This window comes from Chlamydotis macqueenii, chromosome 4 (genome assembly GCF_036417535.1).
Source record: "Chlamydotis macqueenii isolate bChlMac1 chromosome 4, bChlMac1.mat, whole genome shotgun sequence".
Classification (NCBI taxonomy): Eukaryota; Metazoa; Chordata; class Aves; order Otidiformes; family Otididae; genus Chlamydotis; species Chlamydotis macqueenii.
The window spans coordinates 57,441,976-57,468,935 of record NC_141559.1 but is presented as its reverse complement, the minus strand read 5'-3'; the positions used below and the strand labels follow the sequence as shown (position 1 = coordinate 57,468,935).

At 40.1% G+C, this 26,960-nt stretch overlaps 1 protein-coding gene across 1 annotated transcript in view; it reads right to left on the bottom strand.

Annotated features, from left to right (window-relative positions):
* Window positions 1-24,165, bottom strand: part of KCTD8 (potassium channel tetramerization domain containing 8) — a 101,205-nt gene extending 77,040 nt beyond the window's left edge. The window contains exon 1 of the mRNA XM_086746874.1: window positions 23,294-24,165. Coding sequence (XP_086603000.1) covers window positions 23,294-24,137 — 844 coding nt within the window. The 5' untranslated portion in view covers window positions 24,138-24,165. The remainder of the gene's footprint in view (window positions 1-23,293) is intronic.
* Window positions 24,166-26,960: the final 2,795 nt, after the last annotated feature.

Sequence of the window (26,960 nt, the reverse complement as noted above, 5' to 3'; positions counted from 1 at the left end):
AGAAGTTAAATTTTCTACACAGATTGCCACTGAACACTACTGCCTCCATCTGCATGTCACACTGATTGCTGTTTATATTGCCATGATGAGTCAGAATCCAGCAAAACGTGAAGCATAACTCATGATGCCAAACTGATCTATTCATACCAGACAACAGAACCATGTAATAAAATCAAACTTTTGTAAATACTCTATACGTGTTACTATGGAAACCTAATAAGCAGTTCGTTTTCTCTTTTTAGGCAGGCCATTCTCATTTGCTAGAAAATTGTATTTTGAAGTCCTTCAGGAAGATGCAAAATCTTTTGTAAGCTGGAAGGAGTGAAGTAACATTTCTGATTTCCTTCTACAAAACCCATCAAATTTGGAAACAAATTCCACCCTCCAGCCAGGGAAAGGAGAATTACGAACTCAGAGTACTGATCAGATCAGAGACTCAGCAACCTTTGCCTAAAGACTTTTGGCAAACGGTTCAAGTAAAAGTTAATATCACCCCCCCCCCCAAATGATTTAAAAAATGTAAACAGAAAGGAGGAAAAACACATGATATATGGTTTGCAAACAGAGGGAAAACTGTGATGAGATTTGGAAAGAATATAGAGAAATTAGGATTTTGTCTCTTCATTGTATCATACAAAATTCTGTAGCTGTTTTGAGGGATTTTCAATTGGTCTCTCTGATACAGTAAATAAACAGTGATTAGTACTAAAAGGTATGGATTGAAGCTAATGGAACAGAATGTTTTAGGGTGGGTGTTCCATTTTGTAAGATTTAATTCAACTGTTACTTTAAATGTCAAACAGTAAAGAACTAAGAACTGAAATGATAAAATATTAGGAGTGTCCATCAGGTCCAAAAGGAATGTACATGTGCACACGTGTTTTAGGGTTTGTACAATTAGTCGATCAATTAAATCATCCTTAGCCACTCAGAAAATGGAAAAGCTTTCTCTCACCTCGGCTTGCTGTTGTTTTCAGCCTCCTATGTCTGCTCTGACTTTTTATCTCTAAAAAGTATCTCAGCTCCCTTTCTGCAGACACCAGCTCACTTTGCCCATGTCAGCCCCAGGACCACCCAGCACCACCGCAAGCTACCCACTGTATCCGAGTGTCAGAAATGGAGGAGCAGTGGCAAGGCGTGAGCTGCACAGACGATGACAACACTCAGCATCCCAAACAGAAGACTGTCAGTAATGAGATTCCAAAGTAAAAAAATTAATAATTTTAATAGTGGTAACTGGGTTCCTCAGCACCAGCAATTTTTGATATTTAAATTAAAATGCCAGTTCTGTTTTTGCCTCCTGTCTGTATACAGTGCTGTGATTATTCCAGATAAATATCCTGTCTTTCGTTGCTGACTTCTTAAGAAACGGCATGATTGACTATGATGTTCCCTTCCTCCTCAAACAATTCCTCTTGAATTTTGATGCTTCATGATTCTCTTGCCATGTTTGTAGAGAACAGCATTTTCGATAAACATTCACTTTAATATTAAATTTCACAAAGGTAAGATGACAGTGAGGCAATGCTAAAATTACACACCTAAAACTGGAAAACCAAGTCTACAGAATACAGAATGAGGAATAAAAATAGCTGATGGACATTAATTTTAGGATAACCTTTTTTATGATATTTTTAATAAAATAATTTTCAAGTTGAGTAAAATTGGCAATTTTCCCCTTAGAGACATCTTTAAAAAGAGGAAAATTAATTACATAATTATGTAGTAATATTGGCACAGCAATTACTGCATTTCAGTTTTATAAGTTGGACATAAATCTACCTCACTACCTTTGCTGCTATTATTATATAGCACATTTACAGAAATTGAATCTCTGAAATGAGGCACAAAGTTTAAAACCCGCAACAAACAACAAAATGGACAAAAATACAGACTTTAAAATCTTATTGGCTGTTATTTCATCTTTTTGCCTTTTTGTATGTCCATCTTAAGACATAAAAATACATAAAGCTTTACTACTTGTGTGTTGTAAGGGCAGCCACAATTTACTATGTGTACCAGTCTTTGAGCTGTGTGTCCTTGTCAGTCCTCAGGCCTTCACAGTAGAAAGATGGTGTAACTGCTTTCCATCCGAAGGAAACAGGCATTTGCTAAATAAAGAAAGGACACCTAAATGTGGATTTCCAAATGACAGGATTAGCCACAGCAAGTATGGAAAATCAGAGGGTCACTGAGACACTCGCTTTGCTGAACCCTGCTAGCATCTGGCTGCACAATGGGAAAACATTCACTGGAGAAATGGGTTGGTGAGAACTCAGACACCCCCAGGGATCTTGCTGCCCATCAGCTCCTTTCTTCAATTTTTTAGAAAAGAGGCTCATCCCATGAGAAATTGTCCTCATATACACAGAGAGGGAGTTGCACATGTTGCTGCGTAAGCATACTGGCACTGTGATTAATCCAGGGCAGTTAAAATGATAGCGTGAAAAAATGGTAATTTGGCCATTGTTGTAGATCCCCTGGCAGAACACGTTCACAGAAGCTCTGCAGACTATAGCAGAAGTTTCTCACTTCACTTGCATCTGAACTTTCTCTCTAGCAGCCAACTTGGATTTCCAGCTGGACTGAGGATATGAATCTACGGCAGCAATCAGAAATAGTAAATGGATGTGAAGGATTTTGAGTGTGTTGCAGAAGTTTACTCATGAATGCAGCAAAATAAGAAAGCATTAGATAGTGAAGTTATGTATTTCAGCCCCTATTTTAAAACACAGGAATTGAAATAAAAAGAAAAAAAAAGGAAGCATGGCATTTTATAAAGAAAATACCAATCTCTTATCTCTATTATGTCACCCAAAGAGCTTGCATTGATTCAGAACTGTGTGTGACCATAGGAAGTAAAAGTTAAGGAATGCAAACAAGGGAACCAGCTGTTTTCCATATGTCTGGCAGGATAGAGATGAGAAAATAAAGACAACTGAGAAACAACCAAAGCTGCTGTCTTTTAAAGGTTTTAACTTTGCTAGAAATGACATAAAATGCACGAGTACACAGTCTTCAATTGCTGGTAGAACAATGTATTCTATTTAGAAGCAATTCTATAAGGAAACAGATTTTTAATTAAAAAAAACCCCTTAAAGGTAATTAAAGAAACGGGAAAAAAAGACCAAGTACAAAACACTGGTGGACATTAACAGTAACAGCAAAAAAAAATATTCAAAATGCACACGAAAGTCAAAATTGAGAAAAGAAAAATAAAAGAAAAACGGTATCACAGTGGAAAAGATAATTAATTCATTTATAAGTCTCTGAAGAGGAAGATGATGGCAAAAGGAGAAAAAAGCTGTATAGGTCCAAGTAAAGAACAAAAATGCAAAAAATCCAGAGCTCTTAATTAATATTTCGCAAGAGTGTCTATGACAAGAACAGCCAATCAAAACAATATATGATAGGATGCTTTTCCCACGTCCAATGAGTCTGAAGGATATCTTCCAAATGATGGTTGGAGTAATTCAGGTGCAACCCGCCAAACTAAGTGACTGGATGGCATAAAAGCTGCAACAAGGAATGCTAGTCTTACTTTAGTAAGAGTAGCAACTTCGTTGTTCCTTTTGTGGAGATGACACTTCAGAATCCAAGGAGGCAAGCAAAATATTGGGGAAGGGAAGTAGTAGTACAAATGCATAAGCCAAAAAAAAAAAAAAAAAAAAAAAAAAAAGAAGACAACACCTTGAATGTTTTCTTCATGAATGCGAAATTATTAAAACTGGACAGAGTTCACATTTTATTGGTTTTTGTTTTTCAAAAATACAGCCACAGTAAGCCCAAGAAAATAGCCTGGAAAGCACACTGTCTTTTTGAGGAAATAAAGTTTGAATTATGGGTGTTAACGTGTAACCAGCAGGAGTAGTCCTTATGCCTACAAAGCCTGATTATTGAAGGCAAACCTACTGCTTACAGTAAAATCATGGATATGAGTAAAGACAAGTCATTTGGGTGGTTAGAAGCATCCTGTCATTCATTTGTTCTTCAGATCTAATCAGAACTGCCATGTGAGCAAGATAAAAATCTCTTATTAGAGCAAGTTGCTCTTGGTTTGCATGAACAAAAAGAGGGCTCCTGTTGCTTCCCAAGGTGCTGGGAAATGGCTACAGACCTACTGGTAAGATAATCAGATTTTAATAAGACTCTTCAATTATTTTTAAAATATAGATTTCATGTTCCTTTGGTACTTCCATTAACAGTTTACAAACTACTTTTCTTCTTTTTAACTGGAATTTGATCTGCATACTATGCAGATTGGTTAGAGGAGTCTCTCAAAATGCTATTTTGCTAACAGCAAAGAAACTCTAGCACTGAGGTACCCAGTGAGCCCCTGTATCTCCGAACACTATCATCCAGTCTGTGAAACTGCATGCTCAGGAAGATTAAAACTCTGGAAGGAATTAACTTACTCTCCATACGACTTCCTTTTCTCAGACTTCCCAAAGATCTGTACAAAGGGAAAATCCCAGTTTATCATCCGACCACAAGATTAAAGAGAACCAAACCAAGACAGAACTTAAAAAAAAACCCTCCAAAACCCAACAGCAAACCTCCTCAAGTTCAAATTTCTGCATAATATTGTTCATATAAATACTGATTTTTTTCTCAAGGCACCTCATACCTTTTTCCTCAAACAACTCTGTGTCATACTTCCTACTGATGTGAAGAAGCCCAATTGGAAAACAAGTTTCCGTTTTATGAAAACCTTCAAGACAAGGTACTTATATTCAAATTCAGAAAGAAAAAAAATCATTGTTGCAAAGTATTTTCCCTTGACAACCTAACGTGGTGATTAGACAATTCATCTGGGAGGTGGGAGCTCTATATTCACTCCTTTGCTCTCTCTGATTTAAAGAACTGGCAACTTCTACCTCCCTCATAACTGCCCCAAGCATGAGGCTCACTCTCTAGCATCAAATTCCTGACAAATTCCAACTTAGCACCATTTGTTACTTCCCCTAACTGAAAAGGAATCATCTAAGTGGCACTATCAAATATAATTTGCATTGCATTTTTTATAGTAAGCCATCTGCATCTTCTGCTCTGGCAGAACAATGTAATAAATTATATGCAGGACTATCACTTTCTCTGACATGCAAAAAATGACAGCAAATACAAGTGGTGTATTTTGCAAAAAAAATCCGTTTCTGTGACTGTTCTGGTAGAAGACAGGTAAATATACCTTTGGCCTGCTTTCCTTCCAGGAGTATTAATGAAATTTCAGCTACTACGGCAGATCCAGGAAAAAAACAGTATTTCAGTTTGGTTTTATCCAGCTCATTCAGTATAGATGTAGCAAAAAATAAAATAAAACTGAATAAATAAGGCAGAAACTGCAGTGAGGTCCCAGGAGAAACCAAGTTTAGTTAAATTTTCTTTAAGAAAATATATTCATGGCAGTATTCTGCCCAGCCTCAGGCAAGAGCTTTCCTGATTTTAAAATGTTTAACTCCAGTGAGCAAGATAATGGTATTGCATCAAATGTACCTCCTGTTAAGTAAAAATTGGACTGAAACTTGAAACAATGATCTTATTTTTAAGCAAATCCCACCATGAAGAGACTTTTCAGGAATTTTACTCAGAGAAAGTTGTTTCTTTGCCAGCTCTTGACTTCTTGCCATCTTTTTTTTCAGGCTGTTGTACACCTTCTGTCTTTCAGAGCTGTTTCTCATACAATCAGTTGTTCTCATCTCATGCCTCTTTTTTCCTTATTTTTTTTTTCTACTACTAGTCTTTTAAGGTATCTAATTTATCCTCCTTGACTCTTTTTTCGTTGGGTTTTTTTTTTTTTTTTCAATTTTAACTGCAATCTGTTGATATTTGCTGTTTTTCAAACTCCTGTCTCCTCCTTTCACAGGATTAGGTGGAGGTTCTCTTTTAAGGTTATGAACACAAGATTGAAAGAATGCACATTAAAGACTCAAAAAAACTAATGACAAAGGGAGTTCTGTTTGTTTGTTTTAATAACCTTGTGTTTTTAAGGACCTCATCCATAAATTTCAAACATTGTATCACAATTTCACGTTGAATTTCAATTCCAAACTTCCAGCTTTCACCTGTTACTGTCACATTTACACTTCCATGGCCCCTCCGTCGGCACCATCAAAGTTTCACAAACTTTTCAGTTAATCAAAATACTTCAAGTTAGTACACTTCCAGTCTTTCACCTAACGTAATCCAGGAGTGCATCCCAGTTCATAGGCGCGTGTATGTGCCCTGGCTGTCTTCTAGCTCTAGCACAGCAATATCTAAGTGCACTTCTTCATCTCTCAGCTCTCCATTCCCACCTCTCCAGCACCTGGTTTTCTTGCAAAGCGAAGGAAGCTGTGTTTTTCTCTCACTGACTCCTCAGTATAGACAACATATGGCTTAAAACTGTGAGGCAATCTGCTCAGAGTCTGCATGCACTCTTAGCTCTAACTCAATACAGCGTTTTATTGAAGTTTCTATGAATGTGGTTCTTTGGGGACAGCACAGAGATACAGCCCCAGTGCATCTCACCTACAGCTAAGGCAAGCCTAGTTCAATCAGCTTAAATACATTTTCATTTGCAAAAAGGAAGAAGGGAAATAATTTGCATCTTCCTTTGCTCATCCATATGTGGCTAATCACAACCCAGTCTCCTATATGCAATTCTTTAAGCTACATGTGCAAAAAGAAACACGAAATAGAAGGATTTCTTCGCCCCTGGACAAATAAAATCAATTCCCCTATCATGCACTAGTGCTAAGGCACTGCCATCTAGTGTGGAAAATCAATATAACAAAGAAAGAGGGGAGGAAAAAAAAGAAAAACAAAAGATAGAAGAGTATTTGCAACATGGCAAATGAAATTCTATCAGCTTCCATCAAATGTTTTGAACATCTACACATTATATTTATAACATCAGTCATTCTACTTTATGAAAACACACATAAGACCTCCCTTTTATAGGAAGCTCCCTGACTGCATAGACTGCAATGGCTTCCATTAGATTGTACTACGGCATGTCAGACAGGCTCAGCAGAGCCCTTCATCCCAGTAGCCTCATTTGGAGTAACTCTGTGAAACTAAAAATAAAATTCTACAGTATTTAATGGCAGGAATCTCTTGGTAGAAAAGAGCTTTTTCTTACTTACCACATATTTTATTGCAAATTTACAATTTCAAGACTTTATTCTCTAATTCACATTATATGGAAAGCATTGCAACGTCACAGTCCGCAGGACCAGAAAACCAGGAACTTTTGAGCTTTTCCTCTGCATCTCTACTAGCTGAAGATTTTCTCTTGTCCTCCAAGAATATTCCTGTCCATACAGCCCTAAGTTTCCGTTGTTTTCTGTCCCATGCAATTACCTACAATTGTCCAATGAACATGCAAAGGATGTGATCTGTTTCACTTGGACCAACTTTGTACAGATGAAGTTAAGTACACACGACATGAGCCAATGGAGCAACAGATACAATAATTTTACAAAATGTGCAAAGCTGTTGTAAAGATCAATGGTTATAACCACCTTTATATTATTTTTTATTTCTACAAGTTGTTGTAATCTCTATATTACCACTGTGCTAATGAAGGCTTTTAAGTACTCAAGGAACACTGTAGCCTACTTCTTTCCAGAACTGTACTAAGACAGTGTTATATACTATTGAGCTGGTGCAGATATTCCCTATCAACCTCATCACAACAAAACCCTGCTTAGAATAGAAGCTGTATCAACGACTCTGAAAGTCCATATAGCAAGATTTTGCATCCTGATAAAAATATGGTCATTTTTGTCTCCAGTAATGCTGGAGAAACACTGTTAATCTGGAAAACAAGACAGGAAAGAGAAAATAGCTTTATGTGGCAGTGAGACTACTTTCCTATCCAATAAAGACTGGAACATCACAATCTTAGAAATATGTGGAGGGAAAATCCTATTTTAAAAGTAGAACTCAGAAAGAAGAATATACAAAAGCAGAGTTACTTTAGTACAATCTTCTTTACTTGATAACATAATACTTATGTATTTGATGTGCAATTTAGTAATACATAAAATTATTAGTAAATTAATATTTCTATTTTGGTAACTGTACATACCCTGGATCTTTACATATATATATTAAATCACTGAACTGAATGCAAAGACTTCAAGAAGCTTTGAACCAAGATGAAGCAAACAGGTTTTAGTTTGTGTAAAATAATTCAGGAATTATTTTATGTTGCAAGTCATACTGTAAACCAGACAATTGCAGCATTCTAAACATTCTAATAATCACCACAAATCACTGAGGTATTTGTTTAACTTTTCGAAAATGTACAAAATAATGACAACTATATATGATATGCCAGTACCATTACAAATTATATTGGCTATATTTTATAATATACATCTATTTCATGGATGTTATAAAAAAGAACCAAAGTATCTTATCAAGTATTCAAAGCCTGTTGATAACATTATAAGGAAAAATACTTTTCATAAAGACCTTTATTTATGTCCTTACCAAGCCACGATAATATGATTAAGTTACAACATCGAGTCAGGATATCACAATCCAGCTAACGCCCTTTCTTTAAATATTTAGATTGCTAAATATCGATAGGTAAATATATATACATTATATATGATGCATAGATTTAAGATTATGATGCATTAGATTCAAGAAATATTTGGGAATACTGTGTTGCTAAATTACTAATGTAGTTCCAATGGTAGTCCACAAATAACGGTGGAAAGAGGGCACTGAAAAAATAGTGAAAATATAGCTCAGGAGATACTAGGCTCCTGACTCACATGATCATACATGAAATTCAGGCTTTTACTTTAAAAATATAAAGCAATTATCTCTCCCTCAAGGTTGTGAAGAAAAGTTTGTAGCTCACCACATATACATAAGCCATTATAAGACCAATTAAAATCTGGAGAAGAGCCTGAAAGAAGTCCTGAAATGATGCGGCTGCCCATGCAAATCACTGAGGGGCTAAGCTCCATGATCCACTGCTTCTAGGTCACCACATCAGCTTAGGAAGAGAAGAGATGTGCTGAAACCCTGTGGGCACTGTTCCGTGGGATTTTTTCTTCCCCTCTCTAGGGAACTCATCTCTATGACTCTCCCAGAAGTAAAACACAGCCAAGCCACAGGGTTTTGAATACAGTGTCACGTAAGTTTTGTATCATATTTAATGTGGACATAAAAGGACAGCTAGTTAGCACCACTAAGACATCCACACCTCCTCTAAGTGGATGTAAGTGAGCTCACAGCAAGGATACCAGTACCAATGTGCCAAATCCCTCCATCACCGTGAATGCCAGTGGAAATAAACTGTACCTTAACAACACGCCCTGCCCAGGAAAATAAATTGAGAGAAAAAAATATATTACCAGGCATAACTGACACAATTTCATTTCCATTGAAAGTGCTTTGACAACCTACAACTGACATAAGACCTGCGTCAAGATCTTTTTATTATGCTTCTTCTCTGTGACTATATATGTATATTTATCTATTAAGTGTCAATCAATGCAAGCAACATTTCTGGTTTAGTTTGCTGTCATAAGAGAATATTTAACTGCAAAAAGAGTCTCCAGACACATCACTTCAGCAATCTTTTCAGTAATGTGGGAAAAGCAAGAGGAACATACAACATTTTTTGGTATAATCCTAGTTACTACTGCCTCATGTTCCATTCCTACATTAAAATTTCAAGAAAAAAAAAGTATTTAAATATCCTAAAAATTAGCTAACTTGCTATTATGCTATGCATTTATTCAGCACAATATTACTAAGTAATTCAGCATTGTTCATGTTTGCGTTATGATTTTTTTTTCAGTTTTCCAGGCTACCAAAAATTCCTCTTCAGCATTTTTGTAGTTGCTATGTAAATTGATTCAAAATATGCTAGGGGAAAAATACAGAGGCTGAAAAACTTAATCAAAAACATATTTCACATTAAAGAAACTCAACACTTATTAAAAATATCAAAATGGGGACAAACCCCAGAATCTATCTAAAGAATGACAACACAAATAGGTAGAGGTTTAAACAATGGTGATTTGCTAAATTTTTGAGATTTCTTTCTTCAAGCAACACGTGATCAACAACCATAGTGCTATCCAACATTCATTCTGAATGCTTTTTCAGATATTTTCTTATCTGTGGCCGATTTAATATTCTATGGTTTAGAATTTGCGACAGAAAGTCCTGTAAGAAACTTTTTCCTGAAGCATTTGTTGCAATTCTGACTTCAAGTAGGACACACAAAAATAAGTAAAAAGATAACATAAAGTTAAGTCTTTGAAGACTGTGATTTTTAGAATAATCACAATTTACAGCTCTCTAGCACCTACCTCATTTACCTGCAGCAGTTTACTCTTCCTTTCCTGAGAAGTAATGTCAAATAGCCAATGCCAAGCTAAATAACATCAGAGAAAAGAATCACCAGATAATTTAGGAGGTCTCTAGTCCACCCTCTTGTTCAAAAGCATGGTCAGCTATAAGGTCAGACCAGGTTATCAGGGCTTGATCCAGACGAGTCTTGAAAACCTCCAAGGATGCACAACATGCACAGCGTCACTGCACAGCCTGTTGCAATGCCTGACTGCCTTAATGGGGGAAATGCTTTTCCTTTTATCAAGGAACTTGTAAATCTATTAAGAATCTTGAAAGCTAAGTGTTATATGGCTACCACATGTAACATTTAATAGTCTTAATTTACTGATCCACAGGCTAACACCACATACCTTCTTGAACAGAAATTACAGCAACCCACTCTGAACCAGTGCTAATTATCCAGTAACTTGCAATACTCTTGCTATATGACTGCTTGATAATACAATTAATAGCTTTTACCACTATCGCTTTCACTGTTATAAACTGATTTAATTGAGCAAATTAATGACTGAGCTCTAACCACTGCTAGAAATCAAGGTGAACTTTGGTAAAATGTCAATTTCTCTATTGCTAAACGTCTAATGTATCCACAGGATAAGGAAAAAACAAAACAACTGCAGTTTATTGCCTGTCACGGAGATGATAAGAACTAAATTTTCCAAACCAGCAGCCTAAATTTAAATTCATCTATCCCTTCTGCTTGCCTAGTACTCAAAGTGCAGATGGAAATTCTCACTAAACTTGGCTGGATTTTCTGAAAATATATTCAAGATCGTAAGCATTGATTTGGAGGTCAATTTTAGACTCATATTATTCTCAATGTGGTTCATTATATGGTTCATTAAAACGCATAACTATTTTTGCTAGTAGCCTCACTATTGATGATAGAGGATAACCCTCATTCCAAAAACATGTAATAAAATATTTTTTTAAAACCCAGTGCATCTTCTGAAACTTCAGAAAGTGCAGCTAAGCAACCCCCAAGCTCCTTCATACTTTTTATGCATCATAAGTGTGACAATACAGAAAGGCTTCCATACAGACACATCGTTAATATTAATTACAAATAAAGGATTTTTATGTAGTATAAAAACCAAATCAAATATTTTTTCCTATGTGTTTTTTTCTGAGGTTACCAAGTGCTTAGATCAGGCACTCTTTTCCCTCCCTATTTCGCAGCAAAATGCAAAGAATATTTAGATTTACTTTACTAAATTGAAGATTATTAAATATATGCCACTTCAGCAGCATAGAATCATAGAATAGTTTGGGTTGGAAAGGACCTTCAAAGGTCATCTAGTCCAACCCCCCTGCAAGGAGCAGGGACATCTCCAACCAAATCAGGTTGCTCAGAGCCTCGTCCAGCCTGGCCTTGAACATTTCCAGGGATGGGGCATCCACAACTTCTCTGGGCAACCTGTGCCAGTGTTCCACCACTCTCATTGTAAAAAAAAATTATCCTTATATCAAGTTTGACTCTACCTCCTTCTATCTTAAAACCATCACCTCTTGTCTTATGATAACAGGCCCTGCTAAAGAGTCTCTCCCCATCTTTCTTATAAGCCCCTTTTAGCTACTGGAAGACTAGTCACAGAAACACAAATAGCCTGCCATGACACTGAATAAATATTAGATGCAACTCTTGCCTTACTGGTGTCTTTGACCAAGAACACCTTGCTTTTCCTGTATAAAAATAACTCAAGGAGTTACGTCTCATGCATTTTATGTTAGAAAAAGTTCATGAACTCGTGAAAGATCCCACCCCAAATCACTGCTGTGGTATTTTGAGGGCCTGACACAGACCTGCGATTAGGGTGCCTGTCCAGAGGTCGTTGGAGGATGTAGCTCTTTGCTTGTTTGCTGGTATACACAGACAGCAGACATGGCCACTGTGGTGCCAGACCCCGAGGTGACACCACCAGGCTGTCCTGGCCCTGATCCACCCCCTGGGCTCCCCACGCCCTGCCCAGGATGCCATTTCAGCCCCCCCAGGGCCAGCAGTCCCCAAGGCCTCAGCAAGGCCCATCTCCCGCTCCCCACAGCTCTGCCTGGCCACAGGCCCCGCCAAGCCAGGCTCAGCCAAAGGCACCGTGAGGCCCCTGTGTGTTTTTGGCAGGGATGAACGATGTTCAGCCTTGCTCCTGAGTCCATGTCACACCCCTCAAATCAGAAAAGCAAAACCATCTTCTGAAAACGTGGATTCACACAGGCCATGCAGCTTTTATTTATCACATCCACAGCAACGGGATTTAGGAAGAAAGCCCTGCCAGAAGTCAGTTACTGGGGATCTGATTAGACAGACAGTGTTTAACCTAATCTCCTCTACCACGAGTGCATTCTTCTTCCTGTAATTAAATGTGATCACAGATGCAATTATTTAGGGACATAATTCCACCAATTTAGACACCAAACTACTTCAGCTGCAGGTGGAAAAAGTAAATACTGAAAGTATAAGAAGAAAAATGTGAGCATTGTTATGACTGGAGGCTGGTCTCCTAGGCAGCAAAAAGTCACAGGAAGATACAAACTTACTAAGTTATGAGGTAAAAATTCAAAAATTGCAATAGTCCTCAAAATATCACATACTGAATAACTGAAACATTTCTGAAAAGTTTGTCCCTTCTATCCTAAAGAATTACAGGATTATTTTGACACCAGAAGATATCACTATCTGTTACACCAGATGTTTTTGGGGTGGTAACAAAAACACATAGACACTCTCCACCTGTCTACAACATTTATAAACATTATATGTATTTATTACATCCCCAGAGACAAATCAACAGCGTGAAGAAATTTCATAGGAAAAATCAAATTAAATAAGAAATTTATGTTTGCGAGCTAAAACAGGTAAATATGCACAGTTTTCTGAGGTATTGCTAACAGAGAAAATCGAAGTCTACAAGTACTGGGAAAGTTAAAATTCCAAGCAGGACTGCGAATTAAAGTGGTCTTAGTTATATTCCTTATGCAATTTTCGTTTACTCCTTTTAGTATGATAAGGCTTATCTACACATACAGACGCTGACAGTTCCGGCTCTAAAGAAGGAATACTTCAAATGGCTAAGTCATGCAGAAAGGATGGTGTGGGATTTTATGCCAAAATTTTGGAAGTAAGAGAGGACAGACACAACCTTACTTGAACAACAATCTCATTCTATCTTGCATCATAAACAGCAGAATTATATTGTTGGGTTTTTTTTCCCCCCCCGAAATCCATGTAGCTTCAGCAATATTGATCATGCTTTTATAAGGCTGTATACTATTATTTTTAGAAGGACAAAATGAGTAATATTTATATTCCCAAATACTGGAAAGAGACAAAAATAGGTGGAAAGACAAGAGCAGCCATGCCTCCACTTTGTTTCAGATTAGCTCAAAAGCCACAGTAGGCATTAACAGCAGAAATAGTAACAGCTGTCTGAAGAGAACAATAGTGAGAAGTGACTAGTGATAAATGGGTGACTGTGAGAAGAAAGGGAAATAAAATGTGTTTAAGAAAAACTAGCAGAAAGTGTTGTTTAGTTTTAGTCTTTCACCACTGTATTATCTACACATTACACTGATTAAATCAGTGGCACTCTATTTTACTGACTTATTTTATCTGCCATCTAATGCTTTTACAGTTGATTTTTGCATTATTTTGTATTTGTGAGTTTCAATGAGAATGAAAGAACCTTGGATTAAGAACCAGAAGTGTTAGAGAATACTTCTGTATACACAAAATAGACATCTGTCATTACTCTCAAAATTTTACAGGTATTGGTGGTTTTAATGGGGATTTGAGTAACAGAGAGGAAAAAAAATCAGGTTTAATTAAACTATTAGTAAGAGGTTATGCAAGTAACTGTTTTGCACACAATTTATTTATATAATCATGTATATATGCAATTCTGAGGTTTTTTTCCTCCTATTATTAAACAAATATAAAGAGCTTCACAGATACCCGAGACATATATAAAATATTCACTAATAAAAAGCCTTTGGAATGACAGTACACTTTTGATAACTTCCGTGGAATACACTGACATAGTTGTAAACTTAGCAAGAACCTACAAACATCTATGTTCAATAAAATATAAAACAATTTCACTATTAACTTAAGCTGAGGAGACTGTTTACAACAAAGTGCGACAAGAGTCCCTGAGTACCAACTCATCTCTCTTTGGGAATATTTGTTACTACTACTAAAGGGTAAAACCCAGTAAGGATGAAAGATAAAAGATAAAAATGCATCTGAAGGTTATTGTTGGTCACTCACATAAAAAAAATAAAATAGACTGACTGATTTCATTTCTGAATCACATCTTTTTGCTGATGTAAGACAGTGTTCCTTTATGTATTATGTATAATACAACTGAACATACGCTAAGTGAAGTCCTAGAATATTTAATTCCATTAATAAAAATTAATGATGGTTGATTCCTCCCTTCAGTTTCTCAACCCACTCCTTGTCCCCCAAAGAGGCACTTCTGATTGAGCTGTTGTCTACGGACTGAGTCTTTCAAATTATTTTTTTTTAAAGTGTCATAGTATTCCCTTCAAAAGGAAGCACCATTATTTTTTATTCTATAATTCATTCTGGTTTCCTTTATTCACTAAGCACACGTCATCGGAACAGAAAACAGGTCAGGCAGAGGATACGTGACTCGAGCAGTGCAATGCAAACCTGACGTGCACACAGCCCAGAGGCGCTGGCAGCTGCCCGGCAGCAGTGGCAGTCCCCCAGAGCCAGCGGCCTCTGTCTCTGCAGCTCCTCTGCTCAGAGCCCCTGCCACAGGCTTCAGGCATATATGGGGAGCAAAGAGAACGGGAACAACTAAATTTTCACTCAGCTACTCTCAGCTGCAAAATGTTGATGAAGGCATCATTGCACCAGTCCTCACACTCCGCTTACGGCCAGGCAGGCCCCGCAGGGCAAACAATGGGTAAACACACTGCTTCTGGCCTTTGAGCAACTTTGGGAAAGACAGTATCAAGACAGAAGTTATTCCATAAAGAATAAATAATATCTGCATAAACATTTTTAAAGCGTTGTATTCATCTTCTTACTAGAAAGACTCATTAACACCACTGTGATACTTATTATTGTGTGGTGAAGTCCTGACAATGTATAGAGATGTGATGATATAAACAGAGTGACACATTGCAGCAAGATGCACTCTTAAATTTAAGTATGTCTTTTGAAGCTAAACTGTCAAAACGTAACAAATGTGACAAGTTTTGTTACTACACTCTGATAAAATGCAACCAAAATGGAATGGCATTAGTTTCTACAAGTGCCATGAAAATTACAAAACATTTTACTGCTTACCTCCTGCCAGGACTGTGTGTACTAGAAACACTTACAAAACCAAATAAACACTCATGTAGTTTGAATTTCACTTTTATGTGAAAGACTAGCCCAAGACTATTTGGTGCTTCAGTCCCAGTGAAAGTTTATCTTGCAGCAGTGAATGGGACTAGAGTTTGAGTTTCACATACTGTTAGTGTCTACTTATATGATTAATCCCAGTTAGGTCAAAGAAAAAAAAAATAAACAAACTGAATAATCCTGAATTTTTATGAGGCAAAACCTAAATATGCAATGGCCGTTACCAGTTTAAAAATGAAAAATAAAAATAATACAAGACATTGAATGAAAAGGACTTAAACTCTACCAAGAATGATAATTTCATTTTAGACGTAGCACCTTTTTCTCCTAACATTTAATTAATACATTAATTTTAAGTAGAATATAAATTACCTATTCTTAAAAAGAATATATCATTTTATCAAGCTGGAGTGAACAACCTCACCAGGAAATCCAGCATAAAGCATTTGATTTGCTAAAGCAAATTGGAATTTGCCTGGTAATTTTTTTAAGGATTTTCCACTAGACTTCCAGTGGCTCAGTTTATAAGAGAGCCATGATTTGAGAGTCCCATTAGAACCCCACCTGCTTTAAGAAATACAGGTCTTGCAAGCAGAAATGAAATAAAATTGATATAAAAATAACATTTGCTTGCCAGGTTGAGATGTTAGCTGGTATAGTGACTCCAGCTTTTTTCAACAATTACACCAAGCCAAATAACCACCAACCAAATAACCAGTCTGTGGCATGGAAAAGCCATGCAGACATGACCTTGGCCAACTTAACTCTGTAATAGGCTTACATGACTCTGGCAGTAAAGTAATACAAAACTAGATGTAGAAAATCAGAGGGGAAGTCTAGAGTATGGCCGTGCTACTCAATTCTTGAGTGACACCCAAGATCTGTCTCGTTGAGACAACACAGGGAATGCCAAGCTGGCTGCGAGCTACTCCGAGCACCATACTGGTCTTGTGCAGCCCAGGACCGCAGAGGTGAGATAGGTGCACACCACCTTACACACTTTCCTTCTTTGCCCATCTAGGTATCTGGCTCACCAAAGATCTCACCCTTAAACTGACAACACACCAAAAATAGATCAATTACTTCTGGTCACTTTGTTCAGGCCATGCTGATGTTCAGCTGGACCAAGAGGAGGGCCTTTATTTCTTCCACTTCATTCTCTCCTCATTCCCAGAGCATATGAATTCTAACATCTCCGAGAGCTGCCTGAGCAGTTTTTCATTTCTGGAGAACTACGTTTAAAGGTGGAAGTGTGGCAGAAAGAGGATAATATGAGAATCAATGAACCCCCTCTTGGTGCAATACTTAGCAGATTTTTGTTCGCCAATCAAGTTCTCATCACACTATAACAAATTTGGTACTTGCTGCAAAAGAGAAAAATCAGCAGTGAAATACCAGCCATATCATACTGAGAAAGCAAATACATTGCAAAATATATTTTATTAGCCGCAATGTTTTAATTTTAAATTACATACCCAGAATAATATCATACTTAAAACTTTTGTACACATAAATTCTGTGCTTGAACAGTAGACAACTGGAAGTTCACGTCAACAATAAAGAAAAATAAAGTATGATTTGCTCATCCTACTGTGGAAAAGTAAACATTTCCCTGCAACTACTGTCATAAATCCTTGAAAATGTATGAAGATATCTGACACCAAAAAGCAGTTTTCCTGCAAAATATGACAGATCCAGCAAAGTCAGCTTATCCAACACTGTTACTTTGTTCCCAAGTAATCCATAAGAAGTACAAATCTGGGATAATATCAAAACCAGTGTGTTTCCATTTGCCAACATCAGAAATAACAGCTGCTTGTATCAAGGTGCTTATTGCTGATCTAGTATTGATCCTGGTATATAATATCCAGGATAGCTGATTTTCTCAGTTAATCTCTAATTGCACTTTTAAAATACTGCACAACAATTCCAATTCTCAGCTCCAAATATTAAAGTGGCTGTACAGTACTTCAAAATACAATTTTGTTGTACTAAGAGCAGAAACTGGGTATAATGATTAAAATCTGACCACAAATCATTGTATTGAGTCTTGCATGTTTCTATTGAAATGTAAGAAAAATCAAAAAGTTCCTGGCATAGTTTTTTACTGCAGCAGTGTCTTTACAAAAGCTGTAGAGGAATGCAGGTTGTTTTCATAATTTATTTATTAAAAAGCCAAATTTGTTCAAACTTCTTCTTAATCTCACGTTTTAAAATCATTCTGAAATAGAGTCTCTTGGTTGAAATGATGACTAAAATCAGAATACTAGTTTCAGTAGTCTAGATTATTACATGTTATGTCATGCAGTGGCATAAAAAACATATTCTCGTATTAGTAATTCATGACTGTACACTTTGATTCACCCCTTTACATTCAGGGACATAAATATATTTTGGAAGAATGACAAGATAAAGAGTAGTCTACTATTTATGTATTTTTAAACTGTATTAGAGTTGAGCTGGAATCCTAAGGCAGAATATCCTGAAGTTTCACTTTTCCGAAGTCACAGGACTGCCTACAGAACTTCTCTTTAAAGGGGTTTGCTCAATAGTCCTACCAGAAACAACATTCTTAGATCTTGGTATTGTCAGAAATCTGAAGCTTTTCTACATTGTACTTGTGATACTGATTTAACCCTTCATGTCTTCCCCTACCACCAAAAATTTGTACTCTAATCTTTGAGGTTCAGATTCAGGGTCAAAGTAATTGTCCAACTTCACTTTCACGTTCCACAAAGAAGTAATACCCTTTTTTAAAATTTTGTCTTGGTCTTCTTTCTCTTCTCAGTCTAGCATGTTTCAGATGTACTTGTTCCATATAAAAGAGCACAGACACACTCCATGTAACAAAAAGTCCACCAAATAAGCAGTGATGGATGGAGAGCAGTTTGGCATGGTCACAGAAACCTCCTGGCCCTCATACCACTCTGCCCTCAGAAGAGCAGTTTAGGGTTATCTGCTGACCCACCACCCCCTCGCTATCCCAGCTGAATTGGATTTGGCATTCACAGAGCAATTAACGTCTCAGAGTATTTTATGTATGTTTGTTCCTTTTGTTTCAAGTGTCACCTTCAGTTTTCTCCTTTTTATTGCAAAGACACAAACAATATCGGTTGGGTTTTTCTGTTGCTGTTGGCGGGTTGGGTTTGGTTTATGTTGTTGTTTGTGGGGTTACTTTCAAAATACCATATTGTTTCCTAAAAGTTCATTGCTTCCAACCGCTTATTCCCCACCAATTATGAAATTATTATCACTTGTTTATGACGATTACCACATGAACCAATGTAATCTCATAGTGCTATGACTTCAAGGGGAAAATAAGCACCATAAATTCATGCAAATGTCACCTGTTACAAACAAAAACCAGAAAACAAGAAAACAGAAAGTGTCACATATGAAAAAGGAGTGTTGAAACACAATACACGTTAAAGTATTTTTCATTAAGTATGACTGTATTCTTCTTAAACATGTCAGTTCAGCACAGAAAGCTTCCAGCTGAGCATGGTGCTCTCAACACCCATAAGTCAGATTGCGTAGCAGATGTTAAATGTAAAATCCATTAAGACCAATTAGATTCTACAGAAGAAAAAAAAAAACAGGAATAGCATGCACAGGCTATCCTGCATTACACAATGGATAAACTGAGTCACCAAAAAAAAAAGAGAGACGACAAAAGCTTAAAAATGTAAATTGCACCTTTTCCTCACAAAAAAGTCAGCTAACAGAAGGTCTGTTGTGTTGCCTGCAGCCACATGAAGCACACTCCCTACTTCTAGTATCCTGTCTCCAACTAGAAGCAACTTCTGTGAAAGCCTATTGCACACCAACAGGCAATTAATCAGTGATCCTCTATGGCAGCTTGAAACTAAGCAGCAAATGAGTTTGAGTCTCTTTCCCAAACTGCATATGCAGTTAATGTGACATTAACTGACCTAAGTCACTCTCACATAAGAGCTTCAATAGCTTAGGGATCCCTGTTAGCCTTCAGGCACAGGGCCAAGCTATCAGGAGAAAAAAGGCCAAAGTTTGTGGTACACAGTGGTAGAGCCTTTTCAGTACCACATAAATAGTTACCCCTTTTATTGACCATTAAGAGATCGGATTTGTAATAGACACATGGAACTGCTCTGTGAGCACATTTCAGAACTAAGCCACCAATGCAAGGTGTAAGTTAAATTCTGGCCACGTTGTAATTGTGTAGACAAATGAAGCTCTCATTCCATACACGATAGCTTGCACACCACCATGGGCAAAGAATCTCATGTTTTTAATAGGAATTATGCATACTAAGAAGGGAAGTCTGTCTCTGCACTTGTCAGGACATGTTGCCAAAGGCTGAAGCATTATTTCCTGGTAAGAAGTTTGAAGTTACCTCTGGTTCTTCAATCAGAATTAGTCTGCAACAATTAATCCATCCCTAGATATTACAAAAACCATAAATTAAGTAAATATATGTGTAGTATCCAAGATTAAATTAATCTGCAGCAATGGTTAAGAAAACAAAATTTCAATTTTTTAAAAAAAGTGATAGGTGGTCATTTCAACTCAAAATACCTACCAAAGTTTGAGAGATACTAGAAACAGACCTCAAATCTGTTCCGTACACCATAGATTTAAAGGCCACTTTTGGCCTTCAAACACTCCTTAGCAGTTCTCACTGAGAAACTTATTCAGCTACTCGTGACCTAAGGAAATGGGCAGAATGTATATATCCTTATATATTTTTCCAATTGCACTGTCACCTACCACTACTAGAAAATGGATTTGTCCACAGGTCCTCGGGAGAAATTATGAAAGAGAAGTTTGTGTGGCTGCTATGGAATTACAGACCAACAACTAATACCATTGCTGGTTGCAGATGCTCATGCTATGAACAAGTGCAAATGCAGCTAGGGCTTTTTCCAGTGGAACATAAAACTTTCTTCTTCGCTAGCACCAAATTAAGTCTCAGATATTGGCCAAAACCAGAATAGGCTTCCCAAAGTTTTTTGCCTTTATGTTTTTGTCTGTAAGGCACAGACCAGGGTTGGACATTGTCTAAGAGAGCTCTTGAAAAGAGCAACCTCCCAATCTAAACTGCCTCCTTTCAGGGATTCATAAGGACATGTGGCAAGGAATAAATTGAAGAATGGCTCCTCTTGGTGTATTAAGCTCTGCTTGTAAGTGAGGAAGGACAGTAAACACTCTTGGAGAGACTGCAGCCACTAACCCTGACCACTCTTCTCACCCCTGGTGCAGAGCACGAAGGCTTCCAAGGTTTCCTCTCCATTCAACATATTCTTGTGCAGCAGTCCAGCAAAGCAACAGCAAGCACCCAATCCATCCAGGGCGTTTAATAATAACGAAGTATTGTTTTATCAGCGGTCTCCATCAATTGGACATTTACTCAGTTAAAAAAAGAAAAGCCAAACAAAAACAAACAAACAAAAAAACCAAAACAAAACACCCACACAACCCCCCCAAAAAACACCCCTAGAGTATTACTTCGGGCATTGTGTTTTGCTTGTTTCTCTTCCTGTTTTGGTGATTTTTTTTTAAGTTTTGACTCCTTGTTGATGTATTTCAGGAAAAATCTATCTAATCATACAAAAAATGTATAAAATTGTTAAACAAAAAGGTTGCTAAATGCATAACAAGCAACCAAAATGAAAATATGCTCCCCATCTTTTCAGTCTATTTTTATCTCAGCCATTTTTTGCACTCAGAAGTTAAAAAAAAAAACCAAAACAAACACATTCAAAATCATTAGGCAAACTCATAAATTTTCAGTTAACTGTATCATTTTAAGTAATTAACAAACTGTTCTACTTTTCACAACATGGTAAGCTGGAAGACTAAAATTCAGAACAAAAATCATGATGTACAACGTTCAGTTCATCCCTGGCATGATTCCACGTAAATCAGTGGTATTACACCAGGGATTAATTTGGAACACTGATCTGAATTAGAGCACTGTTCTATACAACCTCATCATAACAAACACACAAAAAAATAACCCAAGACATTATGAGCACCACAAACGCACTGAAATAATTATGTGCCTAAAAAAACTGTTTCTAAGCAAAACAGGATATTTCATAGTCTTTATAACAACAATAAGGAATTGCTACTATTCTGAAAATCAGTGCATCCGGTTTTCTCTGAAAGGAGATTTAATAATCATGTAAAATACTTGACAAAAGTCCACCCAGAAGAATGTTTAGCTCCTCTACAACCCAGTTTTTACATATCCTAATGAAACAAGACCAGCAATAGCTTGTGCCATGAATCTTCAAAAACTGTTTTAATACAGTTTTGAAGATTGATTTGAAGTACTGAAGTTTGCCTAGCAAAGAGTGGTCACCACCTCCATAGTATACAGCAATGTAAACTATTTAATGAATTTCTCGTCCAAGTAGAAAACCATTCACATTTCCCTCCTCTATTAAGCATCATGCCTAGGTCCAGTTCTGCTCGCAGAACAGGTCGCTTCTGTTTAGCTGCCCTGCTGGTGAAGTTAGTCAGAGGCTGCATCTCCCATCTCAGCACAGAGGCAGGCAGATGCTCTGCCCAAGCATCCCTCCTGCGCCCGGGGAGCATCAGACTGCACAGAGGCAGGAGAAGAAAGAAGTGAACAGAGAGCACCCCTCTCTTCCACAGGCTTACTCGACTCTCAAACACATCTGTCACGTTTAAGGCTGCCTCTGCCTCTCAAAGAGACATCTCTGCCAGGGGCTGGTGTTCTCCATCCAGCTGCGGTTTCATTACCCCGAAAGCACTGCCCAGCCAGTGCCCTACATAGCACTACATACTTTGCCAAATTGAAACTCATTCGTCATCGCTTGATTTTCCTATTTGCGAGTGACCTGAAACCTTTAAGGCTATCCACAGCCAACTAGGGGAGTTGTTTAGGAGCTGTGTACAGGCTACAGAGCAGGTTATTTTCTTTTTTCCTTTTTTTTTTTTTCCCCACCTTGGAGGCAGACTCTCGCTCCTCGGGAAGTTGGCTGTACCCTGGCTGCCCCTTCCCTCACGGAGACCGTGCCCAGGCGCAGTGCGCTCCCTTCAGAAGGCAACGCAGTGATAAAATATTTAAAAACCCTGCCTTGCTCCGGGCTCCGCCGTTGCCATCTCCGTCCGGCCTGGCAAGGGAGGGAGCTCCGCAACCCTCGCACCCGGGCGTCGCCGGCACCCCGCACCCGGCCAGCGGGGCTGGGACATCCAGCAGCTCCCCGATCCGGCACCGGTGCGATGCCCCCCTGGGAGACCCCCAAGGAGTTTGGGGGTGGAGGGGGAGCTGCTCCCTGGCCGCGCTCCGGACGGGGACATGAGGCAGCCCTGTCCCGCCTCCCTCAATGCACAAAATAAAATTTGAACCGTGGCGGTGACAGCACCGAAGGAGTGGGGGCGTGAGGGATGGGGGCAGCCCCCATTTCTCTCGAGCTACATGTTGCTTTGGGACACCAAGGGTCGGAACGCGGGGGGTGCCGATGTACTTTTAACCGCACGCCGCCATGCACCCCCTGGGGACGATTGGGGGGGGGGGGGGGGACGGGACGGGACGACAGCACTTACTGAAGAAGATGTACTCGGTGTAGCTGCTCCAGATCTTGTCGTCCCTGTACTGGTTGATGAAGGCGGCGGTGCCGGTGGAGTTGCAAGCCACCATGTGAAAGCCCGCCTCGGAGAGCCGGTCGAAGGCTTGCTCCAGATAGGTGAATTTGAGGTAGAAGCGGGAGGTGTACTTCTCGGGGGGGCGGTCGGGGTCGCGGCTTTCATTGAGCGTCTCGCCGAAGACCTCCTTGGCCAGGGCGATCCTGCCACACACCATGATGCGGGCGACGCGGCGGAACTTGGCGTCCGCCTGGTTGTCCCGCACCGTGGTGTAGGAGCCGCGGTAGCCCACGGTGAGAAAACCCGAGCGCTTGTCCAGCGCCGCCCGCTGCAGCCGGTCGCTGCTGCCCTGCGAGTTGCTGTCCTCCAGGTCGCTCTGGCAGCCCTCGTCGTTGAGCGAGCTCTGCTTGGTGACCTTGGGCGACAGCAGTTTCACCAGGTCGCCCAGCTGGAAGTACTCGGCCTCCCGCAGGAGCCGCTCTTTCTCGGGGAAGTGCTCGGGCAGGGCCAGCTGCTTGTCCCGCAGGTAATCCAGCACGTACCTGAAGAGGAAGCCGTCGCGGTCGATGAAGAAGCGCGCCCGGCTGTCCCTGGGCAGCTGACGGGCCGCCGCCGGGCCGCCCCGGCACGGGGAGAACATGGTGGCCAGCGTGCTGTCCGGGACGCTGAGCAGCGTGGAGTGCCTCGTCACGTACACCTGGCCCCCCACGTTCAGCTCCACCACCTCGGGGAACGGCGAGCCCGACGGCCCCGACACCATCTCGCTGATGGGCAGGATGCTGCCGCCCGCCTCCTTCAAAGCCATGGCTGCGAGCGGGCGGCCGCGAAGGAGGGTCTCCCTCCTAAAAAAGCCGGCCTCCCTCCCCTCCACCCACCCCACCCCTCCTTCTCCTCCTCTTCCTCCTCCTCCTTCGCCCGGCGCGCCCGGAAGCGCCTGGACAGAGCCGCTGAGTCCCGCCGCCCTCCCGCACGCAGGTGGGCGGCACGGCGCCGGCCCTCACCTGCCCCGGTGGGGTGGGGTGGGGTGGAGGGGCGGGACGGGCTGGGCTGGGCTGGGCTGGGCTGGGCTGGGCTGGGCTGCGGGCTGGCCCGACCCGACCGTGGCCCTGGCCCCTGCCCCGCCTCGCCGGGCCGCGCGCTCCGCCCGGCGGTGCCGGCGGGTGTCGGCGGCGGGCGCGGGGCCCGCAGCCGCGCTGGCCTCCGGGCCGAGCGCCCGCCTGAGCCGGCTGCCACTTGGCAAAGCGCTGCCGCGCTGCCAGACTCGGCCCAGGGAAGAGCCAAGCCCCCACCCCGGCTCCTCCCCTCGCCTCGGCTGGGCGCCTTTTTTGGTTCGCTTCGGAGTCTTTTTTTTTCTTAATTTTTTTTTTTTTTTTTTTTTGCTCCTTAAAATCCTCCCAGCCTCCCCCAAATCCCTCTGCCTCCCTCACACTGTCACTCGGGTCAGCGCTCGCAGAGTGCCAGAATGATGGTCGCCCTTCCAAAAGTAGCATCCAGCAGGATGCATGTGACAGCATGTTTCACCCTCTCCCCTGTATCAGCATGCCTTCACTATGAGGGAAGGGGGGGATTTAGTTGAGGGCACAAAAGAAAGCAAGTCTTCAGCTGTGCTGGTGGTACAAACCTAACAGGCCCCAGTGGGACACTGATGCTGTATCTGATGTCCTGCTGGTTGGCTGGGGCACAGCACGCTGGGATCTTGATTTTCAGAGAAGCTTAATGGGCTCTCTAGCTTGACAAGAGAATTGGGGTGATTCAGAGCAGAAAAGAAAGTCAGCTGCCATTAGGATCCAGATGCCTGACACAGATTTTGATTTGGAACAGGTTAGCGTCTGGATTCTTGGCTGTCAAGCAACTAAATTTGTACTCCATCTAAGCAGTAGATTTTTTTTAATTTTTATTTATTTGTTTTTTGCCAGAGCCACTACTCACCTGCATCCAGATTTCTGATGCGTGTACTTTCAGGCTGTGCTGCTGGAATGCTTTAGAGCACAGACTTGTGCCCGTGTATTGGATGAGAGACGTGTGATTGCTCTTGCCAGTAAAAACCGAGGCCTAAACTTGACTGCATTTCTCTGACTTCTAGTGCTGGATCAGAGTGTGACTCTCTGGTGCTGGGTGGTTCACACATGGAAACACTTAGCTTTGTGTTTTATAATCCTTTAAATGTTAAAGTTTCAGCCCCTGATTGTGCCACATAGAGGCAGGAGCCCAAATTGTTCTTCATTCAAATGAGGGTCGCTTCAGGGCTGGGGGTAAAAGTCACCAGTTTACAGGCAGGTACAGTTGCAGCCTCTTTCCTCCTTGCTACTGTGCGGTGACCAAGATGACCAGTCATCCAAAGCTTAGTCACGTTCTTTAAACTGCTTGTGTAGACTTCCCACTTTTAAAGCAGTTATATAGACATCTCTACAGCACTTCATCCCACCTATCTCAGACACCTCTTTCAAGGTGGGATAAATCAGTCTATGTTGCTGCCTTCCTCCCTCCATTTGCTATAGACAAACCCTAAACCTGTGTTTAGAGAGAACTCCTAGCTCTTACAAGGCTAATGCTGGGGGAGGCACATCCACCACCCACTCAATGGGTGGGGAGTGTTGGCAAGATTGAGCAAAGATTCCTAGAAAACCAGATAGGTTGTTCTTCAAATGTAAGAATTACGTGAGGCTGAAAGGGCTCATAACAGAGAACAAATGTGCAGGAAAGATTTCTGCAGTGCCTCTTCTTGACCACTTACTGAAACGGATTAATAGTTCTGAAAATGGGGATGACCGTAAGAAGCTAAGTAAAATGCTCTCTTTTTCCTTGGTTATTTCGTTTGAAATGCTCTTAAAGGTCACAAAAATCATTCAAACTGTTGGGCACCAAGAAAGCAGGGCGTAGTTGTTTATTGACTATTTTGTCATATGTTTGTTCAGGCTCAAATCCTTAAGGCATGAGAAGAGACAGTATCCATTGTCTTGTTCTTGCCTGCAGGGGATATTGTTTCTCCTGAGGATTCAGCTGGAATATTTTTTCTGATTTCTAAGAGGACAAATTTCACATCCACTCTCTTCTGTGTAATATGGAATAATAGTTTGCCCATGTCTAAGACAACTTGTGCCAGAGCACTTCGTGGCTGTGACACTGCAACATTGCACCGATGAGCAGCACTGCGCTACTGCCATGCCCAGAGCAGTGCCATCAGCAAGGGGACAATTGCATTTCTTTCTCCTCTCCAGAAGCCCATGGATAATGCAGAACTGTATCTTAAACCTTCTCTCTTGTGACTTGCATTTGTAAGGACACGTAATCTAAGGATATGTAGCTTGACAAATGTTAGAGTGAGATCATTTACCATATAGGATTGCCCGAGTTTGGCAGGTTGCACAGAAGTAATGCATAAAATAAATGTTAATGTATTACTCAGGGAAAGAAGAAATTTCTTCTCAAGATTATCAGGGAAAGAAGGGAGAATTAGTGCTTCATTCTTTTTAGGCTCAACAGCCATTGCCTGAAGCACTTGAAAAATCCTTATACCAAATGCTTGCAGTCACTCCTGTGTTAAGCTCCTGTACACTGCCTATTCTTTGGTCAGCTCATGGTTTCCTCTGTGAATAAGTATATGCTAGGCCCAACAATGTCTTTGTTT